The sequence below is a fragment of the Coregonus lavaretus genome, assembly GCF_964263955.1.
Source record: "Coregonus lavaretus genome assembly, chromosome: 24".
Classification (NCBI taxonomy): domain Eukaryota; kingdom Metazoa; phylum Chordata; class Actinopteri; order Salmoniformes; family Salmonidae; genus Coregonus; species Coregonus lavaretus.
Genome location: NC_140011.1, coordinates 45121393 through 45145830, shown reverse-complemented (window position 1 = coordinate 45145830; position 24438 = coordinate 45121393). Strand labels below are relative to the sequence as shown.

At 46.7% G+C, this 24438-nt stretch overlaps 1 protein-coding gene across 1 annotated transcript in view; it reads left to right on the top strand.

The window, feature by feature from the left end:
* Positions 1-24438, top strand: part of LOC311099906 (protocadherin Fat 3-like) — a gene marked incomplete at both ends in the record, with an annotated part of 292315 nt that overhangs the window by 86194 nt on the left and 181683 nt on the right. The window contains 2 exons of the mRNA XM_084140624.1: positions 11992-12110; positions 22705-22903. Of these exons, the coding sequence (XP_083996750.1) occupies positions 11992-12110; positions 22705-22903 (318 nt within the window). The remainder of the gene's footprint in view (positions 1-11991; positions 12111-22704; positions 22904-24438) is intronic.

Sequence of the window (24438 nt, the reverse complement as noted above, 5' to 3'; positions counted from 1 at the left end):
GTTGTGGCTGCTTCGTGTGATGTATTGTTGTCTCTACCTTCTTGCCCTTTGTGCTGTTGTCTGTGCCCAATAATGTTGGTACCATGTTTTGTGCTGCTAACATGTTGTGTTGCTACCATGTTGTTGTCATGTTGTGTTGCTACCATGTTGTTGTCATGTTGTGTTGCTACCATGTTGTTGTCATGTGGTGTTGCTACCATGTTGTTGTCATGTTGTGTTGCTACCATGTTGTGCTGTTGCCATGTGGTGTTGCTACCATGTTGTTGTCATGTGGTGTTGCTACCATGTTGTTGTCATGTGGTGTTGCTACCATGTTGTTGCCATGTTGTGTTGCTACCATGTTGTTGTCATGTGGTGTTGCTACCATGTTGTTGTCATGTGGTGTTGCTACCATGTTGTTGACATGTTGTGTTGCTACCATGTTGTTGTCATGTTGTGTTGTTGTCATGTTGTGTTGCTACCATGTTGTTGACATGTTGTGTTGCTACCATGTTGTTGCCATGTTGTGTTGCTACCATGTTGTTGTCATGTGGTGTTGCTACCATGTTGTTGTCATGTGGTGTTGCTACCATGTTGTTGTCATGTGGTGTTGCTACCATGTTGTTGTCAGGTGTTGCTGCCATGCTGTGTTGTTGTCTTAGGTCTCTCTTTATGTAGTGTTGTGGTGTCTCTCTTTATGTAGTGTTGTGGTGTCTCTCTTTATGTAGTGTTGTGGTGTCTCTCTTTATGTAGTGTTGTGGTGTCTCTCTTTATGTAGTGTTGTGGTGTCTCTCTTTATGTAGTGTTGTGGTGTCTCTCTTTATGTAGTGTTGTGGCGTCTCTCTTTATGTAGTGTTGTGGTGTCTCTCTTTATGTAGTGTTGTGGCGTCTCTCTTTATGTAGTGTTGTGGTGTCTCTCTTTATGTAGTGTTGTGGTGTCTCTTTATGTAGTGTTGTGGTGTCTCTCTTTATGTAGTGTTGTGGCGTCTCTCTTTATGTAGTGTTGTGGTGTCTCTCTTTATGTAGTGTTGTGGTGTCTCTCTTTATGTAGTGTTGTGGCGTCTCTCTTTATGTAGTGTTGTGGTGTCTCTCTTTATGTAGTGTTGTGGCGTCTCTCTTTATGTAGTGTTGTGGCGTCTCTCTTTATGTAGTGTTGTGGTGTCTCTCTTTATGTAGTGTTGTGGTGTCTCTCTTTATGTAGTGTTGTGGTGTCTCTCTTTATGTAGTGTTGTGTTGTCTTTATGTAGTGTTGTGGTGTCTCTCTTTATGTAGTGTTGTGGTGTCTCTCTTTATGTAGTGTTGTGGTGTCTCTCTTTATGTAGTGTTGTGGTGTCTCTCTTTATGTAGTGTTGTGGTGTCTCTCTTTATGTAGTGTTGTGGTGTCTCTCTTTATGTAGTGTTGTGGCGTCTCTCTTTATGTAGTGTTGTGGCGTCTCTCTTTATGTAGTGTTGTGGTGTCTCTCTTTATGTAGTGTTGTGGTGTCTCTCTTTATGTAGTGTTGTGGTGTCTCTCTTTATGTAGTGTTGTGGTGTCTCTCTTTATGTAGTGTTGTGGTGTCTCTCTTTATGTAGTGTTGTGGTGTCTCTCTTTATGTAGTGTTGTGGCGTCTCTCTTTATGTAGTGTTGTGACGTCTCTCTTTATGTAGTGTTGTGGTGTCTCTCTTTATGTAGTGTTGTGGTGTCTCTCTTTATGTAGTGTTGTGGTGTCTCTCTTTATGTAGTGTTGTGGTGTCTCTCTTTATGTAGTATTGTGGTGTCTCTCTTTATGTAGTGTTGTGGTGTCTCTCTTTATGTAGTGTTGTGGTGTCTCTCTTTATGTAGTGTTGTTGTCTTAGGTCTCTCTTTATGTAGTGTTGTGGCGTCTCTCTTTATGTAGTGTTATGGCGTCTCTCTTTATGTAGTGTTGTGGTGTCTCTCTTTATGTAGTGTTGTGGTGTCTCTCTTTATGTAGTGTTATGGCGTCTCTCTTTATGTAGTGTTGTGGCGTCTCTCTTTATGTAGTGTTGTGGTGTCTCTTTATGTAGTGTTGTGGTGTCTCTCTTTATGTAGTGTTGTGGTGGCTCTCTTTATGTAGTGTTGTGGCGTCTCTCTTTATGTAGTGTTGTGTGGTGTCTCTCTTTATGTAGTGTTGTGGTGTCTCTCTTTATGTAGTGTTGTGACGTCTCTCTTGTCGTGATGTGTGTTTTGTCCTATATATATATATATTTTAATCCCAGCCCCCGTCCCCGCAGGAGGCCTTTTGCCTTTTGGTAGGCCGTCATTGTATATAAGAATTTGTTCTTAACTTGAGTTTCCTAGTTAAATAAAGGTTAAATAAAAATATAAATATGTTTACATGCACACCAATATCCTGTTATTAATCGGGATACTCAATTATTCTGTTTTTGAGTTGATGCATATAAACATCATATCCCGTTTTACAATAACCCGAATAACCTTGTATCCCGGTTATGAGAAACTCGGGCAAGATGGCTGGGATATGCTGATCTTAGACGGGATATCCCATTTACTGTTGTTTTTGCGATCTGCGCAGGCTCAGTTTCACATTTCATGGGTGTTGTGTGATGTTGTTTTCATCTGATTGTTGAACAAATTACTTCAAATAGTAGGCTACCTGTGCAGTTTGATCCACCATAATAATTCCATAACAATTTAGCTTACTATAATTAATGTACTATAATTTATTTCTGGCTACTTTCACCCCTAATTTAGACAAGTTTCTGCTTATAATTTCCAACATTTGGTAGGCCTATAGTTAGATACATACAGCTTCTCTTCTGTCATAACTTGTTGCCCCAGAAGACTCAATAAAGCAATGCTCAACAGATTGTCTTACATTGATAGAATGAATGCATTAGTAATCTAGTTAACACCGCTAAAGTTGTCTGTTTCCTTTAGGGACCTGAGAGAAAACACAATAACTCAAAAACAGTGGAAAGATTGGTCCTGTGCAAAATGTCCAAATGTCGTCAGTTTGACCGGTTTTAAGGAAATGAAAAGCTGAGAAAACGATGAAACACGTTTTGGTCTTGAGTGCGTATTTGATGTGGTTGAAATACTGTCTGCCTGCCTAACTGTGTCAAAGAGAACGCATTACACGCCCATTCACATTTTCTCAAGAGATGCTGAAATAAATAAATCAAATTTCTCCACTCCTGTTCCCAAAACAAAATCAACATTTGTTGTATAATTTCAATGCAAGAAATGCATAATTCAGCAGGAGTTCATATTATATTAGGCTACATGTGAGAGGTTATAGGCCTACAGTCAGTGTCCATATTTCAGTTACTGTTCCATTTAACCCATATGAACTTAAATGAGGAATGTTATGTTTATTCATGGATACAGGGATACTTATGATATCAGAGGTGCCTGTTAACAGCGTGTCCTGAATAAGACCTTACGAGAGATATGAGCTACTATCTGGAATACTGTGTGCATGGAAACGTGCTCACTGTCTCTCCTCTCTTCTCTCCATCGCTCTTCTCCTCTCTTCTCGTGGTCCTCTGTAGCTCAGCTGGTAGAGCACGGCGCTTGTAACGCCAGGGTAGTGGGTTCGATCCCCGGGACCACCCATACACAAAAGAATGTATGCACGCATGACTGTAAGTCGCTTTGGATAAAAGCGTCTACTAAATTTTTCACCTCTCTCTCTCTCTCTCTCTCGCTCTCTCTCTCTCTCTCTCTCTCTCTCTCTCTCTCCTCTCTTCCTGTCTGTCTGTCTGTCTCTCGCTCTCGCTCTCGCTCTCTCTCTCTCTCCTGTCTCCCCTATTTTCATCCCTCTGTTCCCCCCCCCCCCCAGCACAGAGTGACAGGTCGTCACAGCAAAGTGGCAGCCTAATGCATTGTGGGTAGACAGTTGACGGTCGGGACCGTTACCATGACCTCGACCTGAACACAGTGACACGGCAACTCTGTCTGGCCTCTTACTGAAAGAAGGAGAGAGAAGGAAGCTCTGGTCCCTTCATCCTCAGCTCTCCAATATCCACTAGTATTTACTCTTTACATCTGACACAGTCTAATGTTGACACGGCAACACGGTCTAATGTTGACACGGCAACACAGTGTAATGTTGACACGGCAACACAGTGTAATGTTGACATTAGCAACACTGTCTAATGTTGACACGGCAACACGGTCTAATGTTGACACGGCAACACGGTCTAATGTTGACACAGCAACACGGTCTAATGTTGACACGGCAACACAGTCTAATGTTGACACGGCAACACAGTGTAATGTTGACACGGCAACACGGTCTAATGTTGACACGGCAACACATTGTAATGTTGACACGGCAACACAGTCTAATGTTGACACGGCAACACATTGTAATGTTGACACGGCAACACAGTCTAATGTTGACACGGCAACACGGTCTAATGTTGACACGGCAACACGGTCTAATGTTGACATTAGCAACACGGTCTAATGTTGACATTAGCAACACGGTCTAATGTTGACACGGTCTAATGTTGACCCGGCAACACGGTCTAATGTTGACACGGCAACACGGTCTAATGTTGACACGGCAACACGGTCTAATGTTGACACGGCAACACGGTCTAATGTTGACATTAGCAACACGGTCTAATGTTGACACGGCAACGCGGTCTAATGTTGACATTAGCAACACGGTCTAATGTTGACACGGCAACGCGGTCTAATGTTGACACGGCAACACAGTCTGTCCTACACATGGTCTAATGTTGATTAATGCCTCATCTCTCCTTTATCTACTCTAGTGTTGATTAATGCCTCAGCTCTCCTTTATCTACTCTAATGTTGTTTAATGCCTCAGCTCTCCTTTATCTACTCTAATGTTGATTAATGCCTCAGCTCTCCTTTATCTACTCTAATGTTGATTAATGCCTCAGCTCTCCTTTATCTACTCTGATGTTGATTAATGCCTCAGCTCTCCTTTATCTACTCTAGTGTTGATTAATGCCTCAGCTCTCCTTTATCTACTCTGATGTTGATTAATGCCTAATTTCTCCTTTATCTACTCTGATGTTGATTAATGCCTCAGCTCTCCTTTATCTACTCTAGTGTTGATTAATGCCTCAGCTCTCCTTTATCTACTCTGATGTTGATTAATGCAGAGTGTTCTTTACTGAGGTTTCCCCTGTCTGTCCCTAAGGGGGTGAGATCAGAGGGGCAGTCAGGTTTCTACAGGTTTAGCTGCTTTGCTGCAGAGTCATGCTCCACTCTGACTGTGTCTTGGTGTGTTAACTTATTGGTATTCCTGTTGTGACGTTGGGAAAGTGAGCAGAGCGATTTCTCATTCTGGTGCCTGTCAGAAGCTAGTTCTATTCTACTACACCTTGTTTGTGTTTGTGTGTGTGTGTGTGTGTTTACTGCAGTGTTATCTACATATCTGAAAATGTGTACGCACGCGCACAGAGACTGATTTAACCAGGTGTGTGGATTCTAGCCAATCAGTGACAGTGATTGATGGTGTGAGAAATGAAAATCAGAATTGCTGCAGCACTGAAGATCTGCGTTCCAAATGGCACCCTATTCCCTATATAGTGCACTACTTTAGACCAGAGAATGGCACCCTATTCCCTATATAGTGCACTACTTTAGACCAGAGAATGGCACCCTATTCCCTATATAGTGCACTACTTTAGACCAGAGAATGGCACCCTATTCCCTATATAGTGCACTACTTTAGACCAGAGAATGGCACCCTATTCCCTATATAGTGCACTACTTTAGACCAGAGAATGGCACCCTATTCCCTATATAGTGCACTACTTTAGACCAGAGAATGGCACCCTATTCCCTATATAGTGCACTACTTTAGACCATTATGTTCACTATAAAGGGAATAGGGAGCCATTTAGGACGCATTCGAGGTCTAAAGCTGTTTCTCTGAGTTATACTTTGTTACTCAACTCTCTCTTTATGCACTGCTCAAAAAAATAAAGGGAACACTAAAATAACACATCCTAGATCTGAATGAATGAAATAATCTTATTAAATACTTTTTTTCTTTACATAGTTGAATGTGCTGACAACAAAATCACACAAAAATTATCAATGGAAATCAAATGTATCAACCCATGGAGGTCTGGATTTGGAGTCACCCTCAAAATTAAAGTGGAAAACCACACTACACGCTGATCCAACTTTGATGTAATGTCCTTAAAACAAGTCAAAATGAGGCTCAGTAGTGTGTGTGGCCTCCACATGCCTGTATGACCTCCCAACAACGCCTGGGCATGCTCCTGATGAGGTGGCGGATGGTCTCCTGAGGGATCTCCTCCCAGACCTGGACTAATAATAATAATAATATGCCATTTAGCAGACGCTTTTATCCAAAGCGACTTACAGTCATGCGTGCATACATTTTTGTGTATGGGTGGTCCCGGGGATTGAACCCACTACCCTGGCGTTACAAGCGCCGTGCTCTACCAGCTGAGCTACAGAGGACCACTAAAGCATCCGCCAACTCCTGGACAGTCTGTGGTGCAACGTGGCGTTGGTGGATGGAGCGAGACATGATGTCCTCTGTGGTCCTCTGTAGCTCAGCTGGTAGAGCACGGCGCTTGTAACGCCAAGGTAGTGGGTTCGATCCCCGGGACCACCCATACACAAAAAAAAAAATGTATGCACGCATGACTGTAAGTCGCTTTGGATAAAAGCGTCTGCTAAATGGCATATTATTATTATTATATATTATTATTATATGTCCCAGATGTGCTCAATTGGATTCAGGTCTGGGGAACGGGCGGGCCAGTCCATAGCATCAATGCCTTCCTCTTGCAGGAACTGCTGAAACACTCCAGCCACATGAGGTCTAGCATTGTCTTGCATTAGGAGGAACCCAGGGCCAACCGCACCAGCATATGGTCTCACAAGGGGTCTGAGGATCTCATCTCGGTACCTAATGGCAGTCAGGCTACCTCTGGCGAGCACATGGAGGGCTGTGCGGCCCCCCAAAGAAATGCCACCCCACACCATGACTGACCCACCGCCAAACCGGTCATGCTGGAGGATGTTGCAGGCAGCAGAACGTTCTCCACGGCGTCTCCAGACTCTGTCACGTCCGTCACATGTGCTCAGTGTGAACCTGCTTTCATCTGTGAAGAGCACAGGGCGCCAGTGGCGAATTTGCCAATCTTGGTGTTCTCTGGCAAATGTCAAACGTCCTGCACGGTGTTGGGCTGTAAGCACAACCCCCACCTGTGGACGTCGGGCCCTCATACCACCCTCATGGAGTCTGTTTCTGACCGTTTGAGCAGACACATGCACATTTGTGGCCTGCTGGAGGTCATTTTGCAGGGCTCTGGCAGTGCTCCTCCTGCTCCTCCTTGCACAAAGGCGGAGGTAGCAGTCCTGCTGCTGGGTTGTTGCCCTCCTACGGCCTCCTCCACGTCTCCTGATGTACTAGCCTGTCTCCTGGTAGCGCCTCCATGCTCTGGACACTACGCTGACAGACACAGCAAACCTTCTTGCCACAGCTCGCATTGATGTGCCATCCTGGATGAGCTGCACTACCTGAGCCACTTGTGTGGGTTGTAGACTCTGTCTCATGCTACCACTAGAGTGAAAGCACCGCCAGCATTCAAAAGTGACCAAAACATCAGCCAGGAAGCATAGGAACTGAGAAGTGGTCTGTGGTCACCACCTGCAAAAACAGTCCTTTATTGGGGGTGTCTTGCTAATTGCCTATAATTTCCACCTGTTGTCTATTCCATTTGCACAACAGCATGTGAAATGTATTGTCAATCAGTGTTGCTTCCTAAGTGGACAGTTTGATTTCACAGAAGTGTGATTGACTTGGAGTTACATTGTGTTGTTTAAGTGTTCCCTTTATTTTTTTGAGCAGTGTATGTGGGGGTGCTTTGCTGGTGACACTGTCTGTGATTTATTTAGAATTCAAGGCACACTTAACCAGCATGGCTACCACAGCTTTCTGACTCCATTTTGCTCCTCCCTGCCTACAAACAAAGACTCAAGAGATAAGTTACGGTGGTCAGGTCTGTACAGCGTTGGGCAGACCAATCAGAATTCACACTCCAAGAGTGTTTTGATCAAGTGGACTGAAAAAAAAATGTAAATATGTTCCGGGTCGCCTCTGGAGATAACGTCAATGAATATGCCGACTCAGTCAACAGATTAATAAAAAAAAAGCATTGATGATTTGATACCGATGGTGTCTTTCAAAACTTACCCGAATCAAAAACCGTGGATTGATGGCAGCCTTGTCTGGAAACTGAAGGAGAGACATGCTGCTTATAAACAGGGCAAGGTGACCGGGGACAATAGTTTGGTTAAACAGTACAAATACGACCTACGCATATCCATCAAGATGGTGAGATACAAGTATAGGGACAAAGTGGAAGAGCAATTCAGCGGGTCGGACACGGGGCGTATGTGGCAGGGGCTTCCAGCGGGTCAGACAGATGCTCTTATCCAGAGCGACTTACAGTTAGTGAGTGCATACATTATTATATATATATTTTTTTCATACTGGCCCCCCGTGGGAATTGAACCCACAACCCTGGCGTTGCAAACGCCATGCTCTACCAACTGAGCTACATCCCTGCCGGCCATTCCCTCCCCACTTCAGACAACTCCACCCTACCGGATGAGCTAAACACCTTTTTCTCTTTTTTTCCTTCGAGCACAACGACTCTGAGCTGCCGAGAAAAGCCCCCGATGACAACTTGGGCTACACACTCACAGTCTCCACTGAGGACGCATGTGCAGACCAGCTGGCTGTTGTGTTCTCTGACATTTTCAATCTCTCTCTAGCTCAGGCCGCTATCCCCACCTGCTTCAAGATGTCCACTATCATCCCTGTGCCCAAGAAAGGGAAAGTAACTCAATGATTACCGACCCGTAGCACTCACTTCTGTCATCATGAAGTGCTTTGAGAGGCTAGTCAAAGACCATATCACCTCCTCTCTCCCCGACACACTCGACCCTCTCCAATTCGCTTACCATCTTGGCAGATCCACGGACGATGCAATCGCCATTGCACTGCACACTGCCCTTACCCACTTGGACAAAAGGAATGTTGTTCATCAACTACAGCCCAATGAACATCTGAATGATTCAGAGGAGAACTGGGTGAAAGTGTTGTGGTCATATGAGACCAAAATCCAGCTCTTTGGCATCAACTCAACTCGCCGTGTTTGGAGGAGAAGGAATGCTGCCTATGACCCCCAAGAACACCATCCCCACCATCAAACATGGAGGTGGAAACATTATGCTTTGGGGGTGTTTTTCTGCAAAGGGGACAGGACAACTTCACCGCATCAAATGGACGATGGACGGGGCCATGTACCATCAAATCTTGGGTGAGAACCTCCTTCCCTCAGCCAGGGCATTGAAAATGGGTCGTGGATGGGTATTCCAGCATGACAATGACCCAAAACACACGGCCAAGGCAACAAAGGAGTGGCTCAAGAAGAAGCACATTAAGGTACTGGAGTGGCCTAGCCAGTCTCCAGACCTTAATCCCGTAGAAAATCTATGGAGGAAGCTGAAGGTTCGAGTTGCCAAACGTTGATGGCAAAGAGCTCGATTTTGGTCTCATCTGACCACAACACTTTCACCCAGTTCTCCTCTGAATCATTGGGGACTATAGTCCCAGCTGCCTTAAAATCATTGACAAGATCCTCCCGTGTAGTTCTGGGCTGATTCCTCACCGTTCTCATGATCATTGCAACTCCACGAGGTGAGATCTTGCATGGAGCCCCAGGCCTAGGGAGATTGACAGTTCTTTTGTGTTTCTTCCATTTGCAAATAATCGCACCAACTGTTGTCACCTTCTCACCAAGCTGCTTGGCGATGGTCTTGTAGCCCATTCCAGCCTTGTGTAGGTCTACAATCTTGTCCCTGACATCCTTGGAGAGCTCTTTGGTCTTGGCCATGGTGGAGAGTTTGGAATCTGATTGATTGATTGCTTCTGTGGACAGGTGTCTTTTATACAGGTAACAAGCTGAGATTAGGAGCACTCCCTTTAAGAGTGTGCTCCTAATCTCAGCTCGTTACCTGTATAAAAGACACCTGGGAGCCAGAAATCTTTCTGATTGAGAGGGGGTCAAATACTTATTTCCCTCATTAAAATGCAAATCAATTTATAACATTTTTTCTGGATTTGTTTGTTGTTATTCTGTATCTCACTGTTCAAATAAACCTACCATTAAAATTATAGACTAATCATGTATTTGTCAGTGGGCAAACGTACAAAATCAGCAGGGGCTCAAAACCTTTTTCCCCTCACTGTATATATTATTATTTTTGTATATATTATTTTTGTTATTGATTCATTCACTTGTCTTTTTGACCTGCTCTGTTGGAGCTCGGAGAGTAAGAATTTACTGTACTCTGAAATTAAATCTGCGACCCTGTGCATGTCATCTAAAATCAAATCTTGACCTGGGCCCGGTTTCCCAAAAGCATCTTAAGGCAAATTTAATCGTTAGAACCATAGGATCCTATGGTTAGCCTTAAGATGCTGTTATTGGTGATGGGGACAGACAGACTGTCTAGTTTGATATGTGTTGAAGTAGCAGAAAAGAGCCTGTCGCTTTCAAAGTGCTTTCATAACCAGTGTGTGAGTGTTTCAAACAGCTAGCTCTCTTTTTCCCTCTCTCTCTCACTTCCTCTCTCTCTCTCTCTCTCTCTCTCTCTCTCTGTCTCTCTTTCTCGCTCTCTCTCTTTCTCGCTCTCTCGCTCTCTCTCTTTCTCGCTCTCTCTCTCTTTCTCACTCTCTTTCTCTCTCTCTCTCTCTCTCTCTCTCTCTCTCTCTCTCTCTCTCTCTCTCTCTCTCTCCGTCTTTTTCTCCTCCCTCTCTCTCTCTCTTTCTCTCTCTTCCTTACTCTCTCTCTCTCCCCCCTCTCTCTCAACCCCCTCTCTCTCTCCTTCCCCTCTCTTTCTCCCTCCCTCCTACACCCTAACACTTGTTGTGGCTGAGTGTGTCACTCAGTATGCATCAGTGTCAACCCTATAGGACATTTCCTGAGCCCTGACACCAGACCGTCCTTAACTGTCAGTTTTTTGTTTCCTGCTGGCCATAAAATTCACACCAGCCTGTGTGTGTGGGGTGGGGGGGTGGGGTGGGGGGGGTAGTAAAGAGAGAGAGAGACAGAGAAAGAAAGAACAGCAGTGGTAGCAGTACGTGTGTGTGATAACGCCGTCACTGTGACATTGGAAAATGCTGAGTCACTTCTTACCTGCTAGTGGCTAACACACACCACACACACACACACACACCCACCCACACACACACACACACCACACACACACACACACACACACACACACACACACACACACACACACACACACACACACACACACACACAGGACTATAACGTGTGCCTTCCTGTATTATAAAATGTTTATTCTGTTCTACTGAGACATTAACTTTATGTTCCTATTCTTATATTTTATTATTTGTTTTTGTTGTTGCATCGTGGAGAAGGAACCTGCCAGTAAGCATTTCATTGGACGATGTACACCATGCGTATCCCGTACATACGACTAATACAACTTGAATCACACTGCTGCTAACTGACAGAATGCTCCTGTTGACACCTCCTACAGAGCAGACCACTAGTTGTTGCTACTAGCTGAGTGTAGAATCAGAGTAGGGGTGCTGATCTAAGATCAATTTTGCCTTTTAAATCGTTATGCATAAGAAGGAGACCTGGGCCTGTATTCACAAAACGTCCCAGGAACACTGATCTAGGATCAGCTCCTTCTTGTTATCTTATTGATCGTGATCTAAAAGGCAAAACCGGTCCTAGATCAGCACCCTTTACTATGAGATGCTTTGTGAGTACGGTCACAGATAGGATCTCATACCCTCTGTCCTTTTCTCCTCTCCTTCCTCCTCTCCTCCTCCTCTCCTTCCTCCTCTCCTCCTCCTCTCCTCTCCTCTCCTTCACTCTTTTCCTCTCCTCTCCTCTCCTCTCCCTCTCCCTCTCCCTCTCCCTCTCCCTCTCCCTCTCCCTCTCCTCTCCTCTCCTCTCCTCTCCTCTCCTCAGGTTTGATCTACACTACAGGTATTCTGGACTGTGAAACCAAGGCTTCCTACTGGTTGACGGTCCACGCCACCACCCGCGGGGTCACGCCCCTCTCCGCCTCCATTGAGGTCTTCATCCAGGTGTGTAATGACTCAAGGCGTCCCCATGCTTCCCAGCCAAAACAGTTTGGAAGAGTTTGTGCATATATTATGACAACATTTAGTGATGTTATTGTTCATTTTGGACTTCGTTAAGGTTTTTTTCGGCTGTTCAGGCACACAAAACATTTTCTTGAGGTCAGCTGAAGTTCGGGAGCCGAAGTCTACGCCCCTTCGTCTGTGATTGGTGAACAGTAGGGATTCTTCAGTAAAGTCTTTGTTGTCATTCAACGAGAGACGACTCATTTTCATGCATATTTGTTCATGGAGAAAAAAACACCAAACATCTTAGTTAGATGTAAAATGGCACAGCTATGATCTCCTCGGCAAAAACGTCAAAATGAATGACAGATTTCATTCAGACTATTTTGAGACTATTTCAAGAGAGCGGCTTTTAAGGGAGTATGCGAGCACACTCGTTCGGTTCACCTAGCCGACTTTGGCTAGCCGCCAGCCGAGCTGAAGCACATTTCTGAGTGTGTGTCTCTCTGCCTCTCAAGACGTTTTCAGGTCCAAGCTGTATTCTCTCCAGTAGAAAAAAGCTTTACAGATACTCAGCCTAAAACCCTAAAGAGAAAGCAATTAAGAACCAACAGACCAGTGGCCATCTTCCTGAGTTAATACCTATATTAAGAACCAACAGGCCAGTGGCCATCTTCCTGAGTTAATACCTATATTAAGAACCAACAGGCCAGTGGCCATCTTCCTGAGTTAATGCCTATATTAAGAACCAACAGGCCAGTGGCCATCTTCCTGAGTTAATACCTATATTAAGAACCAACAGGCCAGTGGCCATCTTCCTGAGTTAATGCCTATATTAAGAACCAACAGGTCAGTGGCCATCTTCCTGAGTTAATGCCTACAGTACATTAACCTCTTCATCACTAGGCACCTGGTTAAAGCGCCTGCCTCGAAAGTGCATGCCCAAATTGAATAGAGTATATCTCCAAAACGACAAGGGCTATCAACATAGCAAAATAAAGGTAACACATGTGAGATGTATCTTGAAGTGAAATAATTAATGTGGGTATTACTGTGTCAGAATACATTTAAGCTAGAGCACAGCATAAATTGGGAGGTTTTGATTCCGCCTGAAAGTAACTTCAGGTCTTTATAGGGAATGTTTTATTGGACTTATGCAGCTGCAGCCCCTAAACACTATGGGACCATAGCCCAATATATGATGAGTACTTATGTGAAGTTTGAGGCCAATAAAGTAAAGTAAACCAAAGTTGTAGGGGTTTTAGTTGAAGTATGTTCTGGCGGATTACCAAATGGAGACATTCGGGTAGATTTTGGGCACCATCAGTGCCATTTGACTTTTATCAGGTACCAGACCGCAAAAGGCATTTGATTTCACTAACATATCACTATGTGTGTACATTCCATCAAAATACAACTGTTTTGATGTTGTTTCCCATGTTCTCCCAGACCTCTATACGTGTTGACTAAAGTGATCATTCAGTGACATTACATAATACACTTAGCATTCTGTTGTAAGTAAACTCTATTTAGCCAAAGGAGTGTTATCATACAATAAACACAGACTCGATTGTGATCCTTGCAGGACTAGCTAGCTAGCCAGCTAGCTAAGCTAAGCTAAGCTAAACTAAGCTAAGCTAAGCTAGCTAAACTAAGCTAGCTAAACTAAGCTAGCTAGCTAAGCTAAGCTAGCTAAACTAAGCTAGCGAGCTAAGCTAAGCTAAGCTAGCGCTAACTTGCGCTGAGCTTCAGTTACTCAAATAGATATTTTAGAATGTATGTTTTGTACTCGTACAATCGAGTCTGTGTTTATTGTATGATAACACTCTTTTGGCTAAATAGAGTTTACTTACAACAGAATGCTAAGCTAAGCTAAGCTAAGCTAGCTAAACTAAGCTAGCTAAACTAAGCTAGCTAGCTAAGCTAAGCTAGCTAAACTAAGCTAGCTAGCGAGCTAAGCTAAGCTAGCGCTAACTTGCGCTGAGCTTCAGTTACTCAAATAGATATTTTAGAATGTATGTTTTGTACTCGGACAATAAATTAGTAATAGTAGTATTACAAGTAATACATAACAATGGGATTACATACTCTTCTGATGCTTGAGTAGGGCCCTGGACACGATAATCTTCGTTCTCGTCGTTGGGGTCGGGTTCGTCCGGTCTAAGCAGGTCCTCATCGTCTGATTCAGAGTCAATGGGGATACATGGAGTCCAACTTTCATCTGTTACAATTAATAACGCCTCTGTAACTGTATGTGTATATACAGTGGGGAAAAAAAGTATTTAGTCAGCCACCAATTGTTCAAGTTCTCCCACTCCCAAAGATGAGAGAGGCCTGTAATTTTCATCATAGGTACACGTCAACTATGACAGACAAATTGAGAATTTTTTTTCCAGAAAATCACATTGTAGGATTTTTAATGAATTTATTTGCAAATTATGGTGGAAAATAAGTATTTGGTCACCTACAAACAAGCAAGATTTCTGGCTCTCACAGACCTGTAACTTCTTCTTTAAGAGGCTCCTCTGTCCTCCACTCATTACCTGTATTAATGGCACCTGTTTGAACTTGTTATCAGTATAAAAGACACCTGTCCACAACCTCAAACAGTCACACTCCAAACTCCACTATGGCCAAGACCAAAGAGCTGTCAAAGGACACTAGAAACAAAATTGTAGACCTGCACCAGGCTGGGAAGACTGAATCTGCAATAGGTAAGCAGCTTGGTTTGAAGAAATCAACTGTGGGAGCAATTATTAGGAAATGGAAGACATACAAGACCACTGATAATCTCCCTCGATCTGGGGCTCCACGCAAGATCTCACCCCGTGGGGTCAAAATGATCACAAGAACGGTGAGCAAAAATCCCAGAACCACACGGGGGGACCTAGTGAATGACCTGCAGAGAGCTGGGACCAAAGTAACAAAGCCTACCATCAGTAACACACTACGCCGCCAGGGACTCAAATCCTGCAGTGCCAGACGTGTCCCCCTGCTTAAGCCAGTACATGTTCAGGCCCGTCTGAAGTTTGCATTTGGATCATCCAGAAGAGCATTGGGAGAATGTCATATGGTCAGATGAAACCAAAATAGAACTTTTTGGTAAAAACTCAACTCGCCGTGTTTGGAGGACAAAGAATGCTGAGTTGCATCCAAAGAACACCATACCTACTGTGAAGCATGGGGGTGGAAACATCATGCTTTGGGGCTGTTTTTCTGCAAAGGGACCAGGACGACTGATCCGTGTAAAGGAAAGAATGAATGGGGCCATGTATCGTGAGATTTTGAGTGAAAACCTCCTTCCATCAGCAAGGGCATTGAAGATGAAACGTGGCTGGGTCTTTCAGCATGACAATGATCCCAAACACACCGCCCAGGCAACGAAGGAGTGGCTTAGTAAGAAGCATTTCAAGGTCCTGGAGTGGCCTAGCCAGTCTCCAGATCTCAACCCCATAGAAAATCTTTGGAGGGAGTTGAAAGTCCGTGTTGCCCAGCGACAGCCCCAAAACATCACTGCTCTAGAGGAGATCTGCATGGAGGAATGGGCCAAAATACCAGCAACAGTGTGTGAAAACCTTGTGAAGACTTACAGAAAACGTTTGACCTGTGTCATTGCCAACAAAGGGTATATAACAAAATATTGATAAACTTTTGTTATTGACCAAATACTTATTTTCCACCATAATTTGCAAATAAATTCATTAAAGATCCTACAATGTGATTTTCTGGATTTTTTTTTCTCATTTTGTCTGTCATAGTTGACGTGTACCTATGATGAAAATTACAGGCCTCTCTCATCTTTTTAAGTGGGAGAACTTGCACAATTGGTGGCTGACTAAATACTTTTTTCCCCCACTGTATATATATATATATATATATATATATATATATATATATATATATATATATATATATATATACATATATATATATATATATATATATATATATATAATACTACCTCTGTAACTGTATATTTGTTACTAGAGCCTGCCATATTTTTATAAACGTTGCGTTTTCCCTCCGAAATTGAAGTGCTGTTGTGCGCTCTGCGTAACCGTGCGTAATGCAGCAAGTCAACTAATGTGATACAATGAGGTGCGCGCATGGATATTTCAACAACCGGTTGGTCGATTTTGACATGTGACCCCTCTATCGAAAGTTCTGGATCGGTATAATTAGATTAGCACAATTGCAAGCCACTGGGATTGCATTATATATCCAGACGATGGCGACAGAACAGTACAGAGCCTGTTGTGATTGAAACAAACTACTGACTTCATCTTCAAACACATTCTTGGCCATGTAAAACGATGGAAACTCATTGAAATTGACTCGGAATGAGAGAGAGAGACACTAGAGTATCTTTTCAAGTGGTTTTATTCGATCAGACACTACTTTTGGTAGCAAAAACAACAAAGGTAAGACGCAGTTTGTTGTTGTGATTAAAAAAAATTGACGTTTGTTATCGACGTTCTTTGATTAATAGTTTAGTGAGTGTTGGTCAAAGAGGAACACGGATATCACTGTTGGAATCTGTGAGGTAGCAGCTTTCGAATGGTGTATCGTTGTCATGGGGTGCTGAAGGTGGGTGTGGTGCAGGAATCAAGCGCAGGACGCAGAAGCTAAGTCCAAAAGACTTTAGTGAGTTATTCACGTAGTACACGAGAACACTAAGCCCGGAGGCGAAATAACGGCGCACACAGGCGTCAAACAAAAGGCGCACAAACATGTGCGAAAACCTCTCCAAACACGGAAGGAAGAATACGTAGCTCCGAACACCAAACAGAGGAGCAATCACACACAACACCATACACACACAACGAGAACTAAATAGGACACTAATGAGGACTAACTAGACACAGGTGTACAACATCCAGACAAAACCAAACGAACATGAAACATAGATCGGTGGCAGCTAGTACTCCGGGGACAACGACCGCCGAAACCTGCCCGAACAAGGAGGAGGAGCAGCCTCGGCCGAAACCGTGACAGTACCCCCCACTTGACGCGCGGCTCTAGCCGTGCGCCGACCCCGGCCTCGGGGACGACCAGGAGGGCGCGGAGCAGGGCGCGCGGGATGGTCCCGGTGGAACTCCGACAGGAGAGATGGGTCTAGGATGTCCCTCCGCGGCACCCAGCACCGCTCCTCCGGGCCGTACCCCTCCCACTCCACGAGATACTGGAGACCCCCCATCCGGCGTCTTGAGTCCAAGATGGACCGAACGGTGTACGCCGGAGCCCCCTCGATGTCCAGTGGGGGCGGAGGAGTCTCTCCTATCTCACCTTCCTGGAGTGGACCAGCTACCACCAGCCTGAGAAGAGACACATGGAACGAGGGGTTAATATTCTTATATTCAACAGGCAGATGTAACCTATAACACACCTCGTTCAATCTTCTCAGGACTTTAAAAGGCCCCACAAACCGCCGACCCAGCTTCCGGCAGGGCAGGCGGAGGGGTAGGTTTCTGGTAGAGAGCCAGACTCGATCTCCGGGTGCGTACACCGGCCCCTCACTGCGGTGGAGATCGGCGCTCGCCTTGTGACGACGGATGGCCCGCTGCAGGTGGACGTGTGCAGCGTTCCACGTCTCCTCCGAGCGCCTCATCCAATCATCCACCGCAGGGGCCTCGATCTGGCTCTGCTGCCAAGGTGCCAGAACCGGCTGGTAACCTAACACACATTGGAAGGGGGTTAGGTTGGTAGAGGATTGGCGGAGAGAGTTCTGGGCCATCTCGGCCCAGGGAATGTACCCAGCCCACTCCTCAGGCCGGTCCTGGCAATACGACCTCAGAAACCTACCCACATCCTGGTTGACTCATTCTACCTGCCCGTTACTCTCCGGGTGGTACCCTGAGGTAAGGCTCACCGAGACCCCCAAATGTTCCATGAACGCTCTCCATACTCGGGAGGTAAACTGGGGGCCTCGATCAGACACTATATCCTCGGGTACCCCGTAATGCCGGAAGACATGGGTAAATAGGGCCTCTGCGGTTTGTAGGGCAGTAGGAAGACCCGACATAGGGAGAAGACGACAGGCCTTAGAGAACCGGTCCACAACGACCAGGATGGTGGTATTCCCCTGAGAGAGGGGAAGGTCTGTCACAAAATCCACCGAGAGGTGGGACCATGGTCGTTGTGGAACGGGCAGGGGTTGTAACTTACCCCTGGGCAGGTGTCTGGGCGCCTTACACTGGGCGCACACCGAGCAGGAGGAGACATAAACCCTCACATCCCTGGCTAACGTGGGCCACCAGTATTTAGTGCTAAGACAATGCACTGTCCGGCCAATACCCGGATGTCCAGAGGAGGGTGACGTGTGAGCCCAGTAAATGAGTCAATCCCGAATCTCGAGCGGAACGTACTTCCGACCCTCAGGACACTGTGGAGGGCTGGGGTCGGTACGCAACGCTCGCTCGATTTCGGCATCGACCTCCCACACCACCGGTTCCACAAGACAAGACTCCGGTAGTATGGGAGTAGGCTCAACGGACCTCTCCTCCGTGTCATACCGCCGGGACAGCGCATCTGCCTTACCATTCTGGGACCCAGGGATGTACGTGATTTTAAATACGAACCTGGCGAGAAACATACTCCATCGAGCCTGGCGAGGGTTCAGTCTCCTCGCTGCCCGGATGTACTCCAGGTTCCGATGGTCAGTCAAAATGAGGAAAGGGTGTTGAGCCCCCTCAAGCCAATGCCTCCACACCTTAAGGGCCTGAACTACAGCTAACAGCTCCCTGTCCCCGACGTCATAATTTCGCTCCGCCGGACTGAGCTTTTTTGAGTAAAAAGCACAGGGGCAGAGTTTAGGTGGCGTGCCGGACCGTTGAGAGAGCATGGCCCCTATACCGGCTTCAGACGCGTCCACCTCTACCTGAAAGGGTAATGCGGGTCCGGATGCGCCAGCACCGGAGCCGACGTAAACAGGTCCTTCAGTCTCTTAAAGGCCCTGTCCGCATCAGCTGACCACTGCAGGCGCCCGGACCCCCTTTCAGAAGGGACGTGATGGGAGCTGCCACCTGTCCAAAACCCCGGATAAACCTCTGGTAGTAATTCGCAAAGCCCAAGAACTGCTGCACCTCTTTGACAGTGGTTGGGGTTTGCCAATTACGCACAGCTGACACACGATCCACCTCCATTCTCACCCCTGACGCGGACAACCGATAACCCAAAAAGGAGACCGACTCCTGGAAAAACAGACATTTCTCTGCCTTGACATATAGGTCGTGCTCCAACAGCCTCCTCAATACATGACGCACCAGGGCTATATGCTCGGCTCGGGTAGACGAGTACACTAGAATGTCATCAATGTACACGACCACCCCTTGCCCCTGCATATCCCGGAAAATGTCATCTACGAAGGATTGGAAGACTGATGGAGCATTCATCAACCCATATGGCATGACGAGATACTCGAAATGACCTGACGTGGTACTAAGCGCTGTTTTCCATTCGTCGCCCTCCCTAATGCGCACCAAGTTATACGCGCTCCTGAGATCCAGTTTTGTGAAAAACCGCGCTCCATGCAATGACTCCGTCATGGTCACAATCAGAGGGAGTGGATAACTGTATTTCACAGTAATCTGATTGAGACCACGGTAATCGATGCACGGGCGCAACCCTCCATCTTTTTTCTTCACAAAAAAGAAGCTCGAGGAGGCGGGAGAAGTGGAGGGCCGTATGTATCCTTGTCTCAAAGATTTGTCTATGTAAGTTTCCATAGCTTTTCTCTCCTCTTGAGACAAATGATACACGTGGCTCCGTGGGAGCGCTGCTCCTGCCTGGAGATCAATCGCACAATCCCCCTGTCTATGAGGAGGCAACTGTGTCGCCCTAGCTTTACTAAACACGAGAGCTAAGTCCCCATATTCAGCCGGAATGTGCAGTGCGGGCACTTGGTTTGGACTTTCCACCGAAGTCGCCCCTACGGAAACATCCAGACATCGCCCCTCACACTGAGCAGACCACCCATCGAGAGCCCTCTGTTGCCACGAAATAGCAGGGTTATGGGTGCTTAACCAGGGAATTCCCAGCACCACCGGGTACGCAGGAGAGTCGATCAGATACAACTGTATAGTCTCCTCATGACCCCCCTGCGCACACATCCTAAGTGGCGCTGTGACCTCCCTAATCAACCCCGACCCCAACGGGCGGCTATCTAAAGCATGAACGGGAAAAGGCTTGTCAACAGGTAGGAGAGGGATCCCTAAATCTAAACAAAACTTCCGATCAACAAAATTCCCAGCTGCGCCTGAATCTACTAGCGCCTTATGCTGGGAATGAGGTGCAACCTGTGGAAAACAAACAGGTATACAAAAGTGCGCAACAGAGAGCTCTGGGTAAGTGGGGCGTCTACTCACCTGGGAAGCCTCCCCAGTGCGTGGCCTGTTGTCTCCTCCCTCGGGGAACCCTCCCCAGCACCTGGCCGCAGTGTGCCCTCCACGACCGCACTTGGTGCAGGGGACAGGCCCCCTCGGGCTCCTCCTCCTCCTTCCTCTAGCGCCAGCACCCCCGAGCTCCATAGGGCTCGGCTCGGAGGTGCCGGAGGGTGGAATGGACGGACCCCACTCGGGACGTCCACGGGTGGCCAGCAGGGTGTCCAGACGGATGGACATATCGACCAACTGGTCGAAGGTGAAATTGGTGTCCCTGCAGGCCAACTCACGTTGAACGTCCTCCCGTAGGCTACATCGAAAATGGTCGATGAGGGCCCGTTCATTCCACCCTGCGTCTGCCGCTAGAGTCCGGAACTCCAGCGCGAACGCATGTGCGCTCCTCCTCCCCTGTCTCAGGTGGACTAGACGCTCCCCCGCCGCTTTGCCCTCAGGTGGATGGTCGAACACGGCCTTGAAGCGACGGGAGAACTCGGCGTAGGAGATGGTGGTGGCGTCCATCTTCCTCCACTCGGCGTTGGCCCATTCCAACGCCTTGCCCGTGATACAGGAGATGAGGGCGGAAACGCTCTCGTGTCCCGAGGGCACCGGGTGTACAGTGGCCAGGTAGAGCTCCACCTGCAGGAGGAACCCCTGACACCCGGCAGCTGTTCCGTCATACGCCCTCGGGAGCGAGAGCCGAATCCCACTGGGTTCCGGACCTGGGACTGGTGGACCGGCCGATGGGGGTGGCAGGGTAGGTGGAGGTGTGGGTACCCCTCTGGACTCCCATCGGTGCAGGGTGTTGATGACGTCCTGAAGAGCGGTCCCCAGTTGTCGTATCTGGTCATCCTGGCCGCGGACATGCTCCTCCAGCGACTCAGGCGTGACGGTTGCTCCTGCTGATTCCATTCAAGTGGTGTGTGATTCTGTCATGGGGTGCTGAAGGTGGGTGTGGTGCAGGAATCAAGCGCAGGACGCAGAAGCTAAGTCCAAAATACTTTAGTGAGTTATTCACGTAGTACACGAGAACACTAAGCCCGGAGGCGAAATAACGGCGCACACAGGCGTCAAACAAAAGGCGCACAAACATGTGCGAAAACCTCTCCAAACACGGAGGGAAGAATACGTAGCTCCGAACACCAAACAGAGGAGCAATCACACACAACACCATACACACACAACGAGAACTAAATAGGACACTAATGAGGACTAACTAGACACAGGTGTACAACATCCAGACAAAACCAAACGAACATGAAACATAGATCGGTGGCAGCTAGTACTCCGGGGACGACGACCGCCGAAACCTGCCCGAACAAGGAGGAGGAGCAGCCTCGGCCGAAACCGTGACAATCGTTTGTGTAGATAGGTTGTGTAGATAGAAAATAAGTTATCTGTCTACAAATATACAGGCATGCACGGTTTCAAAATACAGTACTGGTTTTGCTATATGCTTATATATTTGCTTGGAGTCTGAATATTATTTAATTTGGGCAACAACAGTTTAGCTAGATTCCCAGTTGAGATGCTTCTCGTTCCAGTAGTGTATAACATTCAGGTATTCACACGTTTAAAAACCGTGCTACGTCATTGTTTGAGATTGCGGGAGGAGTACCCCGGATATGGGGAACCTCGTGATGAAGACTTTAAGAAACTACATGCTAACACTCTCCTATGACATAGTCACATGACTGTTGATGTTTTGCTCAATGGGCAAAACACAGTCCTGTGGTGCAAAACAAACTGGGTTTCAAACTCTTAACTCTCGGAGTGCGCTCTTAAATTTCCCCCAGTGTGTCAGTGTGCGCTCTGTGCCGATCGTAAATTCAGAGCGTTGTCAGATTGTCCGTTCCCTGAATTCAGAACATTCTGCTCTCAGAGTGCAGAGTGCATACTGCAGTCAACCGCACAGGCTAACTGGATAAAGTTGGCTAGCTTGCTAGCTACTTCCAGTCATAAGAGAGAACACCCTGAGAGAACACCCTGAGAGAACACCCTGAGAGAACACCCTGAGAGAACACCCTGAGAGAACACCCTGAGAGAACACCTCACTCTGAACAGTTTACTCGCCCTAGCAGAACCATAGTTAGGCCGTTTTAGTGTCATCAAGAGTGTTGGTGAATGTAACTGTGTTACTGGCACCAATTTAATTCAGTTTTTTGCAGATGTTTTCTGACACCTCTCTCTCTCTCCTATCCCCCATCGCTCCCTTCCAGGTGGAGGACGTGAACGATAACTCCCCCTTGACCTCCGACCCAATCTATCACCCCGTTGTCATGGAGAACTCTCCCAAGGACCTGTCCGTCATCCGTATCCAGGCGCAGGACCCCGACCTCACCGCCACGCCCGGTCAACTTAGTTACCGCATCACTGCCGGAAACCCACAGAACTTCTTCTCCATCAACTCCAAAACAGGTGACCTCTAACTTCTGACCCTTAACACCTGAACTCTAACCTTTGACCTCTAACCCTTACCCAAGGGCCTGTATCCACAAAGCGTCTCTGAATAGGAGTGTTGATCTAGGATCAGATCTCAACCTGTCCATATAATCTTATTAATAATGATCTAAAACAGGGTTTTGGCAACCCTGTTCCTGGAGTGCCGCAGGTACTGCAGGATTTTGTTCTAACTAGGCACCACACCTGACCCACTGAGCTGAATGATCAGTTCAGTCACACCTCCTCTTCCCGGTCGGTTAAATGGCTGCAGCCCTCCATGACCAGGCCTGCCTATCCCTGATCTAAAAGGTGTTCCTCGATCTGAGACGCTTCATGAATACAGGCCCTCAACACAGCCTTTATGAATACAGGCCCTCACCACAGCCTTTATGAATACAGGCCCTCACCACAGCCTTTATGAATACAGGCCCTCAACACAGCCTTTATGAATACAGGCCCTCAACACAGCCTTTATGAATACAGGCCCTCAACACAGCCTTTATGAATACAGGCCCTCAAAACAGCCTTTATGAATACAGGCCCTCAACACAGCCTTTATGAATACAGGCCCTCACCACAGCCTTTATGAATACAGGCCCTCAACACAGCCTTTATGAATACAGGCCCTCACCACAGCCTTTATGAATACAGGCCCTCACCACAGCCTTTATGAATACAGGCCCTCAACACAGCCTTTATGAATACAGGCCCTCAACACAGCCTTTATGAATACAGGCCCTCAACACAGCCTTTATGAATACAGGCCCTCAACACAGCCTTTATGAATACAGGCCCTCAACACAGCCTTTATTAATACAGGCCCTCAACACAGCCTTTATGAATACAGGCACTCAACACAGCCTTTATGAATACAGGCCCTCACTACAGCCTTTATGAATACAGGCCCTCACTACAGCCTTTATGAATACAGGCCCTCACTACAGCCTTTATGAATATAGGCCCTCACCACAGCCTTTATGAATACAGGCCCTCAACACAGCCTTTATGAATACAGGCCCTCAACACAGCCTTTATGAATACAGGCCCTCAACGCAGCCTTTATGAATACAGGCCCTCACCACAGCCTTTATGAATACAGGCCCTCACTACAGCCTTTATGAATACAGGCCCTCACCACTGCCTTTATGAATACAGGCCCTCACCACAGCCTTTATGAATACAGGCCCTCACCACAGCCTTTATGAATACAGGCCCTCAACACAGCCTTTATGAATACAGACCCTCAACACAGCCTTTATGAATACAGACCCTCACCACAGCCTTTATGAATACAGGCCCTCAACACAGCCTTTATGAATACAGGCCCTCACCACAGCCTTTATGAATACAGGCCCTCACCACTGCCTTTATGAATACAGGCCCTCAACACAGCCTTTATGAATACAGGCCCTCAACACAGCCTTTATGAATACAGGCCCTCAACACAGCCTTTATGAATACAGGCCCTCACCACTGCCTTTATGAATACAGGCCCTCACCACAGCCTTTAT